This window comes from Schistocerca americana, chromosome 4 (genome assembly GCF_021461395.2).
Source record: "Schistocerca americana isolate TAMUIC-IGC-003095 chromosome 4, iqSchAmer2.1, whole genome shotgun sequence".
NCBI lineage: Eukaryota > Metazoa > Arthropoda > Insecta > Orthoptera > Acrididae > Schistocerca > Schistocerca americana.
The window spans coordinates 709,606,780-709,619,615 of record NC_060122.1 but is presented as its reverse complement, the minus strand read 5'-3'; the positions used below and the strand labels follow the sequence as shown (position 1 = coordinate 709,619,615).

Sequence of the window (12,836 nt, the reverse complement as noted above, 5' to 3'; positions counted from 1 at the left end):
TGGAGTCGCAGTGTATTGCAACAAAACTTTTTAAGACAGCTACTGTAAAAGTCATAAGTGAACAAACAATGTTCATGGTGCATAAATAAATGTAAATGTCTGAATATGGTATGAACATAAAAGAAATGTACTCTGAAAAATGTGTATTATGAGGCATAGTTTATTGGTGCAGCATGTTGGGAAAGGGATGCCATTCATATCTATTCATTAACCCATAACCATTTAATGCCACAAATGCTATAGTTTTGGCTTTATGCGCTAGGAGTGTTTCAGTCCTGTCAGTTGACAAGGTGGCCCACCAGTCTCAGAATGGGTGTGAATGAAGAACACATTTCACAAAAGATTTTCCATGCTTGATATAGGGCTTCAGTAGGTATTACCTATACATCTGTGACTGTTATCTTTGTGCCCTGGCCACAGATTATGTAGTCTACCACAGATTATGTAGTCTACCACAGATTATGTAGTCTACCACAGATTATGTAGTCTACCACAGATTATGTAGTCTACCACAGATTTACTCAACAATAGCTTATGACTTAACTTCTTCTCAGGTCGGGTGTTGCTGACTGCTTCCTTTTACAAAAATCTTCACAATTTTTGTCCTCCTTCGTTTCTCCTTTGTCACCCTTCCACTTCCAACGATTCCTCATAGCCCTGTCTTTCCTTGCCTGCAGTAAATTTTGATCTCTCATTATCATGGTCTTGTGTCCAGTTAATTGTGTCTGCATTCCCTCTTCAGAGCCCTACTCTTTATCAGAACATCCAACTTGCAGTGCATATACTTGCAGAATTTCCATATCCTCCTCTTTCATGTTCGTTCTGACCTTCATCATTCTGTCACTTGTTCCTTTCACCACCTCCCTGAACCACTTCCATAATAACTAATGCCACTCAAGTTCTTCATTTTCCCTTTATCAGAACAGCACAGTGTATATCCACTCATCCAAACCCTACTTCCTTTCCCTCCCATGTAGTTTCTAACAATCATAGAATATCCATTCCCCTCCTATTAAGTCCACCACTTCCTCCACCCTCCCAGTTAGTGTCTATATGTTCATTGTACCAAATCTTAGTCCTTGGAAATAGCTAAGTTGTCTTGCATTATATTCATTGTTCCTGAGGCCTGTTCGGTGTTTGAAAGCATGAATTTGATCTAATACTGGCTTGCTGGTCATTCATAGCTGTATTTTATATCAAAGTTTCTCCCTGACCATTTTCGTCAGCAGGAGGCATTTTATGTGTCTTATACCCTTCAACAGCCAGGAAGTGTTGACAAACAGTTTACTCAGGACATTTTATTTAGTATTTGACCATTAATGTCTGTCCTGCAGGTCATTTTTGTGTATTTGAAGTGAGACTTACATTGTGAGCTGCAGACCAGTCATAGGCATGTTCAACTATTATCTGACATGTCTATGGTAAGGCTGTTTGGACCCTTGATTGGTATATTTGTCCTATGAGCAAACATTACAATCTTATAACCACATATTAATACTTTGACTGCTGGCCATCACTTAGAACTATAGCCATTTTTGTGGATGTTTTAGAAACTGCATGTCTGTTGCAACATGAGGAAAACCAACTGGGATCATCAATGTACATTATTATTTATTTAAAAGTGGGAGGAATTGTACCCTTTCAAATTATGTGATCTGAAATCTACTGAAATTTTCATGCCCCATCAATTGATGAGATTGACAATCAAAGTGTTGACAGTCATTGGAAGGTCAGTTATGTAAGTTAGAAACAAGTGTGGGCCCAGTAATGATCCATATGAGACATCACATGTTATGTTTCGCCAGTCTGTCAATGAGACCTTGTTCTTTCTGTTATGAAGATAATGATTTCATCTATGCAGGAGAGACACCATTAACATCCTGAAACTTTAGTTTGCTAAGTAGAATTTTATGTCCAACCCAGCCAGAGGCTTTGGCAAAGTCACAAAATACATCCAGCAGGGTAACTATTATTGTTTAGCTCTGCCAGCACTTCATTTGTGAGCTCTTGTACTGATTTCACTGTGATGAATCCTTTATGAAAGACAAATTCAGAGGCAGTTGACAAGTTCTGCTCAGATAAATGAGTTAGTACTTTATGATAGCCCACATTCTCCAATAGGCATGTATTTAGAGGTGGCTTGCTTATCTCCAGTTTTATGGATTGGTGCTGTGACAATAAATCTAAGTCTGTCAGCAAATACAGTGCATCTCCAAAGTCTCTCCACAGTGACAAGTTTCATGTGTCTTGCCTTGCAGGGCACGTAAGGTTGGCAGCATGTTCATGTTGTACTAGGGGCTGCAGTTACATTAGGAGATGGGATTCAATATTATTACTATTGAAACAATGAAATCAATTAATTACAATTAAATACATTGTACTCGCCAATATCACAGTAGGTGCTGGATATGTTTTCCTCTTTCTTGAAGGCATAGCTCAACATGTTTACATTGTGAACACCTTTACCAGTGTTCCAAATGTAATTGAATGCAGATAATGAATTATCGCTGGCTTCAATTCATCTATTGTCTTTGGTTTATTGTGATACACGAGTGTTTTAGCTGAAATCCAAAGGAAACAGTCGACTGGAGAAAGATCCAGTGAGTGCAGGGACCAGAGACCTTTTTGTAATTACTCTATCTCCAAAGATTTCATCTAACAGTCATAGAGATTGGTGCACCATATGACCAGTGGCGTTGTCATGTTGGAAAAATGAATGATTTATCTCGTTTTCATTCAGCGGGGCAATAAATAGATAAATTATTTGGGAACAATAGACATCAAAAGTGATGGTAGTATCGAAAAAGATTGGCCCAATAATTCGCGCTCACATTACAGCAACTCGTACCCTGATTTCTCTGACTGATGACCTCAGAAGTTAAGTCCCATAGTGCTCAGAGCCATCTGATTTCTCTGCCTGAAATGGTGTTTGTAGTAAGGTGGTTGGATTTTCTGATGATCAGATTCGTGAATTTTGGGAATTAATGTAGCCAAATAGGTGAAACCAAGCCTCGTCAGTGAGAAAGGTTTGATCTAGAACACCAGCTCCATGTTCGATGAGGTTCTGGGGTTGCGGCCCGATCATGTTGTCTTCTTGTCACAATATTTCGGCTGACAGTTATCCAGCCATCTTCATGTGATGTCCGTCGATGGAGACTGTAAGTTCCCGGTGTTAGCTTTATAGCAAAAACTGGTGCGGAAACAAATGCACATCGGCGGCTTGCCACAGGAGCATCCTCTATCAAAATCCACGCCCTCTGCAAATACTGGGCAGATTAGCACAGTGCTAAGAAGGAAGAAATGTGACCACCCACAACATCAAGAAGATAAGGTGCTGTTCAAGTTCTGGGCATTCCTTCCATATGTCTGCAACCTTTCATCTAAAGTAGGCGGAATCCTAAGGAAACGTCAAGTTAAAGTAATCTTCTGGTCACTGGTGGAGATTGGTGCCGTTCTCGGTTTGGTAAAAGTTGATCTGGGTCTGCGGAAGACTGAGATCTACAAAATTCCTTGCCAGTGTGGCAAAGCTTGCATCTGTGAAGACACGTGCAGTACATGAAAGATGCATTGAACATGAACGCCACACTCCTCTTTTGCACCCCAGTAAGTTGGCCGTAGCTGAGCATTGTACCACAGGACACGCTATGGATTTTTCTGCCATGAAAATCTTGGCCCCAGCAAGAATTTTTTGGGATTCAGTAATTGAAGAATCTGTGAAAATACACCTAGCACAAAATCTTGTAAATTGTGATGGCAGTTTTCAACTGGACAGGGCTTGGGACCTGGTGATCTCTCTAATTTCTCCTGTGAGAAGACAGTTTAATCATAATGACACGCCTGGTAACATCTGACATCTGGTTTTTAGCAATGAAAGCATTCTGACAGAGGGTGGACATGTAGTTTTCACCTTTATGCGTACGCCTGCGTACCACAGATAGAACAGTATTTGCAGAGGGTGCAGATTTCAATAGAGGACGCTCCTGTGACGGCCGCCAATGCATATGCATTTCCGTGCCAATTTTTGCCATAAAGCCGACATTGGGAGCTTGCGGTCTCCAGTGACAGACACTCACCTGAAGATGAAGATGCCTGGACGATTACCAGCGAAAATATTGTGGCAAGAAATTAACATGATCCGGCTGCAATCCTGAAACCTCATTGAACATTCAGTACACCTGGAAAACGTCAAGAATCACTCCAACCGCATGTCAGTTAGCTAATCACTGAAACCATTCACTATATGATACTCATTTCACATGGTCTATACAATGTAATTGTTCCACAGCATTAATTTTATACGGATACATTCCCAGTTCTGTGGTTATAGACCTTACATGCTGTCATACAAGAAACTTTAGCCTGTTGCAATAATCTCCTAACTGATTTTGTTGGACTCTGCAACATGATGTCCAAAATGTCGTCAAGCTTCTGTTCTGTTGAAATTATGGTGTGCCATGAACTGTACCTATTGTCTGTAGTTTGTGAATTAGGGAAAATTCATTATAAATTGCTGTCTCCTGCACTCCATGAAGTTTCCTCCTGCATGGAAAACCTCTTCCACTAAAAACACTCTCTCTGCAGTAGTAAGCATTCTCGCTACACTCAGCTTACAAAAGAAATGGGCAATAACACAACTAACAGCTGCAGTGCATGTGCAACACTACTACCCCCACCCTACAGGTCCACGGAACATGTGCAGACGAGACTTGAACGTTCTGCCAATCATACGCGCTCCACAAGGAGAACCTCGCCAATGTGTAGAGACTCTGCAGATGCATGGTATGTCCTGAGTCACTGATAGACTACAAAAATGACTTAATGATAATCTTATCAAATCAGTACAAATTTTAATATTCTTTTAGAAACATGATCATAACCAGCTAATTAGAACTTTTTAGTGTTGTGATTAATTTTATAATTTCCTTAGGATTGTAGTTGTAAATTAACATATCTTATTGATGCACACAGTCTGAACAATTTAACCTAATAAATCAGTATTTTGTTGTTCATTAGTGGGTGCAATGTTAGTTGCCACTGTAATAGTGATCCAAAAGTGTCACCATTTCTGCCCAGAGCTATTTTCTGGGGGGTCAGTTTCATTTGGGTAATTATTTTTGTTTCCTTTTTGTTTAACAATATTCCAAGCTGATGTTGCCTTATTCTTAGAGTGTATTTATAAGAAGAAGAAGATACTTAGAGAGACCTCTGGAAGATGTACGACTGTCTTCTTTATATAACATTTTTACTGATGTCTTCAGCTGAATAAATACTTTATTTACTTTAGAGACATTGTTTGTGTAATTCTGTAAGTCAACAGGGAATCAAAGTATGTAAAATAACCTCCACTTATTACAAAGTAGGAAAAGATGGATTGCTACTTACCATAAAGATGACACACTGGCCCAAACTGGTCGAGTTGGCAGTTATGTGCACATGAGTTACACTTGATTGTATGAATGAACAGTGTGTGTTTCTCTTTCTGGCAAAGGCTGTGGCCAAAAGCTCATGTGTATGTGTCTTTTTAATTGTGCCTTTCTACACCTTAAGAGTGTCATCTTTATGGTAAGTAACAGTCATCTTTTCCTACATTGTTGACGTTCCTACCTGGTGTTTCTACCACTTATTTAATTAGATCAGCACAATGGAAGATACTGTAGTTGGAAAGGGAGATATTTAATGCCATGCTGGTAGCAAGCACCATGCATTATGTAAGGCTACCAGCACTTTTACATTGAATAAAAATTTCAATTTAGCTTTTTGGATGAAGAATCAAGTTTCTAATGAACATTGTTCTAGTCTATCCAGAATTGTTTTTCCTCAAATGTGTGTAATTCCTGCCAGATACTGACCTCTGTGAAGAAGGTCTTCATTGAAGACTGTCAGAGAGCAGTGAATTCCATGATATACGGTTTTGGCATGAAGGATACAAAGAGAAGAAGATTCACCCTTTACTGAAGAGTCTTGATTTTCTGATTTCACCTTTGCATAAATGAAGCCGAATTGCTAATCACTGTTTTTTTGATAAATCTGTTAATGAAACAGAAAGAGTTCTGGTGCAAGTGTTATAACAGTTTATACAAATAAATGAATATTTCACAGTAAGTATCAACATGTAGAGTTGGTTAAACACTCATTCTGATTTTTTAAATTGAACATCTATTTTACAGTGCTGAAACCACCTAAACATAACTGTACCATAAAAAAAAGGCCATCTTGTAATTTTTCATGGGTTACAATTATCAAGAGTATGAGTCATGTTTGTTTGTTTCAGGTACAATAAAACAGAAGGACTGCAACATGGAAGTGAAGACATGATGCATTTTACGCATCTTCTCATTGAAGCAAAAAGTAAATATTCTCCAAATTTGAAACCATACATAAAAACGCATGAAATTTTGGATTCAGTAGAAGGATTTTCACAGATTATGTTTAACTATAACACATTTCCACCCATAAAGATAAAGACAAAACCCATGATATTCATTCTGAAGAAGAAATTGAAGAGTGATATATATGAACGACAATACAGATCCCTTGAAATTGGTGAAGCTACCTTAGTAACTGAAGATGCCTTCTTTGAAGATATGCAGTTAGAAAATCAGGAAGCTATTGCATTTGATGAAGAGTCAGATGTATCTGAAATTGATGAAGAGTTAGAAGTCAAAGGTCTGAGTGAGTCACCTGAAACAGATGAGCTTCGGAAAAGTGATGGCGATATTGAAGATGACAAACGTGTAAATATAGAAGCTGTTTTAGAAACTCCAACAAGACATGTGACTGAAGAACAGTCAGAAGCTACAACAGGTGAACTAGGCAAGAGGACAGACATTCCAGCTACACAAGAAGATAAGAGAAATCTGAAAATTAAAGAAAATATTAAAAAAATAATTGAGAAATATAAAACAAAAGTTAAATCACAAGGAGATATGCCACAAAAACAGAAATCTGCATCAAAAGACATAACAGCAGATGAAATCAGCAAAGCACAGGATACACAACATCAAATGGAACTGGAATTCAAAGCTGACAGTTTTCTTCAGAACCCTGAGAGTTCTGTAGAAAATGTAAGGAATGTGAATAGAGAAGCTGTCGTGACAGGTTACAGTGCAAAAGAAAATGGAGAGTTGCATACAAAGCGAGAGCTAAAAAGAAAACTTGTTCGTGAAAAACTAAAATTAGCTAAAAAGATTACCACTACTGAAGAAATGATTACAGATGTTGCACAAGATGAAACTCAAGAGCCTATGACTGAAACTGAAATCAATTTTCAGGCTGATTTGCTAAAGCAGAGTGTTGAGGACAAAGGTGAAGAACCAAAGACACCTTCTAATGAAATAAAACAATATTTTGAAACACCTCCTGTCGGACGAATAAAACGATCAGCCCGCCAAACAACTTCTGCAGGCCAGCCCTCTGAAGCAGTAAAAGATACAACTTACAAATCAGAGAGTGTAGTGGTCAAAACTGAAAACCATTCTGTGGGTGATGGGATGGAATCAAAAATCATGGAAAGAAGAGCAAAACTTAAAAATCTAATTAAGAAATTGGAACGTATGAATGATAAAGCACGTAAGACAGATACTGAAAGTGAAATTGACAGAACTGAAGGGGAAACAGTTGTGCCTGAAGAAACTTCATATGAAGCTGGTAGTGGATCTGAAAAGACAAATCATTCAGAAGAAATTATTCTTCAACCAGATGAAATGAAACAGAGCAGTCTTAGCAAAAGTGTAAAGCATTATATCAAGAAAAAAGTTCAAGAAGAGAAACTGAAGTTGCCTTCCACAGCTATTGATGATTCACATCTGAAAGCTGCTGCCTTAAAAAAGGATTTGCAATTGGAGAGCAAAGATTTTGAGATTGCAACAGAGCAAGCTATTTCAGTCCCAGATGTTATTAGTGGGGACACTGTTGATACAGCTGTCAAAGATGAGCATAGAAACAGTGAGAAAATAGCAGATGAAAAGCAACTTGACTTGAAAATTGGTGGTATGCCAGTAGCTAGCTTTGAAAAACAAAAAGAAGAAATTACAGGAAAAGGTTATTTTAAAGAAGCAACTGATACTGTACCACCTGACACTGGCCCCCAGAAAGCTAACAAGAAAAGGAAAAAGTTAAAAGTAGATACATCTGTAACAGATTCTTTGTCAAAAGTCATTGCGGACCAACTGTCTCAGGACGACGAAGTTACATCTGCTATAGATAAAAATACAGAAGAATCCAAGGTGATCTCTACTCAGGAAGCTGGTAAAGAAAAACTTTTATCAGAGCAAACCAAAGCTGAAAATGTAGCAAGTAAGGAATATGTTTTGGAACCAACTAATCTTGTTGTGGATCACCAGATAGAAGCTGAGAGCATCTCAGAGAGGACTGATGTACCTGAAAGTGGAGTCAGTAAGGACAGTAAGAGATCAAAAACTTCAAACACTTCTACGAAGTGACTAGACTTCCTTTGTGACAGATGTTCTGTCTAATACGCTTGAAGACTCCTGATTAAAATTTTGTTTATATTTGTAATATACTGTAAAGTGTTAGTACAGAGATCACACTATTTTACATTTGTTGAATATGAAAATGTTCTTTTTTATATGAAATGTTGTTTGTGATTATACTAAAAAAAGTATCACTTTCGTAAGTATATATATGCATTTTCATTGTGATTCTTTCTTTGAACGGTTCACCTCATTTATCAAAAACATATCCATTTTACAATTGCAGTCATCTTCTAGAGATTATATTCAGTAATAAACATGAAGCAATTTTTGTTACAGTATTATTAGGCTGATATCCTGTGCTAAATTTGTTTTATTCAGCCCTCTTCTGTGCAGATAATCTCATGACATTTCATTTCCTCAAATTCTAAAAATAATATCCAAAACTAGTCACCTCATATACTTTAAATATTTTGGACTATCCAAAAAAACTACTCTATAATACCATCATTATTAGAGACAGATTAAAAAGACAATCAGAATTAATTGAGACATTTATTGAAACCTACATGTGGCAGTGGACAATACTTTAATGGAGATGTATTGTTTATTTGTTTAATAAGAGTATGTTGTAAGAATTTTATGAAGTATTCCTACAGACCCAATGATTTTTCACAATGCAGCACTGTAAAAGTACCAACAGAAAAACTTATATTAATTATTTGAATTGTGATTTGATTAGTGGACAAAGGAATCAGTGTGTGCGGCAGATGCGCACTCGTAACACACACACACACACACACACACACACATATATATATATATATATATATATATATATATTATAAATTGAAATATCTATTTTGCAGTATGAGATGGAGTGGATATAACGGAGCTATCACACAAAGACTGGAAACACTGATGAAATAAGTCAGTAGCAATTATCATTCAGTTTTGTGCCTCTTAGAGGCAGTATATGGAAATTTCTTCCTTCATATTCTTTTTCTGGTGTTTAAAATGAATGAAAATCTGATCAATAAGTTACATTTGTTTCAAGCTCTTCACAAACAATATACATATGGAAAATGTATTGTTCAGAGTAATTACTTTTGACATTTTTTATTTTCATTGATCTTCATTTTTATAAAAAGTGGTGATAGCTGTATTGAGGCAGCTTAAAAAGGACAAGGAGGAGTGTCTTATTCTCATACAGAAAATACAAAAGAGAATATTGGGTGTATGTGAGATGGAAATGAAATGAGAGACAAAAGTTAGATGAAGATGTAGATGGCAGAAGTACAAGAACAGAAAGGATACATAAAATTAGATGTATATTGAAAAAAGAAAAAAACGATGATTATATTGAGTACTGTGACAGGTAAGAGTCTCATCTTACCTGTGATAGCTACTCAATATCATCATTATTTTTTTTTTTTTAATACGCATCTAATTTCATGTATTCTTTCTGTTCTTGTACTTCTGCCATCTACATTTTCATCGTACTTTTGTTTCTCATTTCATTTCCATCTCCGTTTTCACATACACCCAATATTGTCTTTTGTATTTTCTTCATTCTCTGAAACAGGATGGAATGACGTACAATGTTCAGTTGTTGAATATGTACCATGGTGTAGATTAAACTGGTACTTCTTTGTTGATTAAAAGTCTTCTACAATCCATTGGTTTTGAAGGACTGATAATAATAACTGATTCCTCAATAGAAAAAGCAGGTGTGATATGTGGTATTCATATGAGGATCGATAACTATAAAAAGAGTTGATCAGCAGACAGGCACAGAAAATGACAATACATCATCAGCTTTTCAACGAAGTCCTTTTTTCGAGCTAACGAAAGCATTCGCACTGCAGTGTCAGGAGACAAGAACTAAGCAGTTTATTGTGCTTTCTACATACTTGTCAGTTGCTTAGCACTTCTATTTAGTGAGTAGTGAGATCTTCAGATACAAATGGTAATGTTTGCGTAACAGCAGATTTCCAAATGGTACATAGCTTAATTAATTAATACTTAATTCATCTTTTATTTGACCTTCAGGATAAAACTGCATCTTAGAATATTAGTAAAAACTTACTACTATGAGTGTTAAAGATTTTTCTTAGCAGAGCACAAGATTCAATGACAAAACATGTGCAGCACTGATTGTTACAGTATACTATTATATAATGAAGGCTGTTTTATGGTAACATGAAAAAAAGGTTTATCTACATTTGAGCAATAATGGAGATCATAAATGGTGTGATAAAGCCACATATTCATGAAACAAATGAAACCCTGATTATTATAGAAATGTTCCTTTATTTGTCTCTTTTTATAAGTGCAATGGCTTTTTTCTTGTTGAAAATATAACAAGTTTAAGCAAATCAAGTAAATCATCTGTTCCTTGTAGCAATGTTGTCAGCATTTATCATGAAACAGTGAGTATTGGAACGTGCTGCTGTGGCAAATATACAAATCAAAAGTCAGCAACTTCAAAGACATTTGTAGAAAGAGTAAGCAATAATAGTTATTAATTACTTTGTCTAGTCAGTCAGTGAGGGCTTTTTTATCTTGAAGTAGTAAATTCTATCTCTCCTGCCCCAGTTACATCCAGTGATAAAAAGAGAGTCAAGTATTTAGCATGTAATAATTTATTTATTTCAATAGGAATAAAGGGAGAGGAAAAGATGGAGGAGGTATAGTGGGGGGGAGGGGGGTGGGGGGGAGGGGGGGGGGGTGTAGTTTGAACACTGTATCAAACAGTGCAAAGTCATTCAAGATCCAGGGATAAAACATGTGCCTCATTTCAGAGGGAAACTGAATTAAACAATGTTGGTTGCTTTTCTGTGGTTTTGTGTGTTTCGACAAAAATTGCATCAACAAGCTAAATGTGCTCCACATAAATTATCATGCCCCTTTCACCAGTTAAAACGTGGGTGGAGAGGTTGCAGTTGATGTATAAAACTAGTCACTGACATTTTATCCCCATCGATGGAAAAAATTTTTAAGGATAAAGCAGCAGCTATATCACAAGCTCAAAGAGATCCCAAACTTAAAGACACATTTTGAGCTGTGTGGCGGGCACCACAATTTGCTGCTTGATGCCACATGCATATATCTCTCTGTTCAGTGACATTATTCTTGATCAAAAGTAATCATTTGTTACACTCTGGTGCAAAGATGACTTCTGTATTTTATTTAACTCCCTTTTCTTTTCTATCAAAGTTATCATGATCTTATAAATTTCTGTTGCCTCTCTACCAAGCCTGCATGATGATACATTTTCTCAGCTAAAGTGCTTGTCTTGCAAAATTTTATTTCATGGACTCTATTTTGACAGGCATGATCCACTATGACTGTTTATCAGTTAGTCCAATGTTAAAGTTCCTTTTATGTTCAGTTAACCATGTTTTAATATTTCTTCTTGTGTTTACAGTATATATTTAGTCACAACTACATGGAGTTGTACACATACAATCTGTGGCTAGTGGTTGATGTACCTGTATTGCAATTCTATGGCATTCTTTCATTTTCCTTATTGGTTTAAAATCGATTGAACCTCGTGCTTGGCGAGAAGTTGTCGTTGTGATCAGCAATCTTGAAAAAGGAGGAGGAGGAGGAGGAGGAGGAAAATTTTCCCTGTTGGCAGCCAATGTTCCTCATTAGTTCTGAAACACACTATTTTTGGACTCCCTATTGGAGTAACCGTTTTTCTTGCAAGCTGCCTGTTAGAAAGTGAGTTCTTTTTGGAAGTAAACCGGCTCGCATATTAAGCAACTGACGTACATGTGCCTCTAGTAACAGCTGGTGTGTAAAAAATTCTGTATAGCTGTGACCAAGCATATACTGGAACCACAAAAAGAAGTGTTTAATACTCACTTAGCTGAACACAAAAGGAACTATGCCAGCTTGCACAGCTGGTATTTACATTCTTTGTGTCATTTTTTTGTGTACATAGCCATTAGGCCATGGTCTGAGGCATGTTTCTATACCTAATGATCCATCTCATGATGCTAGAGACATCTTCAAAGGCTGTAAAGATGCAATTGGTAGCAGTTCCCTGCACACCCAGTCAATGTGCATAAGAACTTCCAAAAGAAGCATTAACACCTGGCTTAAAGAACACAAGAACAGTTGTCATCTGGGCAGCATGGATCAATTGGTAGTAGCAGATCATGCGCTGGTACCAGGGAATCGCCAAATTTATATCCTATAGGTTTATCAAGGTCCAATCATTATTATGCTGGAATGTGCACAGAGATCATATGAATTAATAAGCACTCGGGCCTAAGTGCTACATAAAGCAAACAGAACCAACTTTTCTGCTTTCCCAGCTCCATAACAGGCCGGTGCACCTCTGCGATCTTAGCAAGCAATCTGATGGCATCATAACTCAACTGCTGTGTAGGT

At 37.0% G+C, this 12,836-nt stretch overlaps 1 protein-coding gene across 2 annotated transcripts in view; it reads left to right on the top strand.

Annotated features, from left to right (window-relative positions):
• The window catches only part of LOC124612642 (probable Dol-P-Man:Man(7)GlcNAc(2)-PP-Dol alpha-1,6-mannosyltransferase), a 179,714-nt gene extending 171,054 nt beyond the window's left edge, over positions 1-8,660 (top strand). For both annotated transcript variants that reach the window (XM_047140943.1, XM_047140942.1), the window contains exon 9: positions 6,272-8,660. In XM_047140943.1, the coding sequence (XP_046996899.1) occupies positions 6,272-8,441 (2,170 nt within the window). In that variant the 3' untranslated portion in view covers positions 8,442-8,660. The remainder of the gene's footprint in view (positions 1-6,271) is intronic.
• The last annotated feature ends 4,176 nt before the right edge of the window (positions 8,661-12,836 follow it).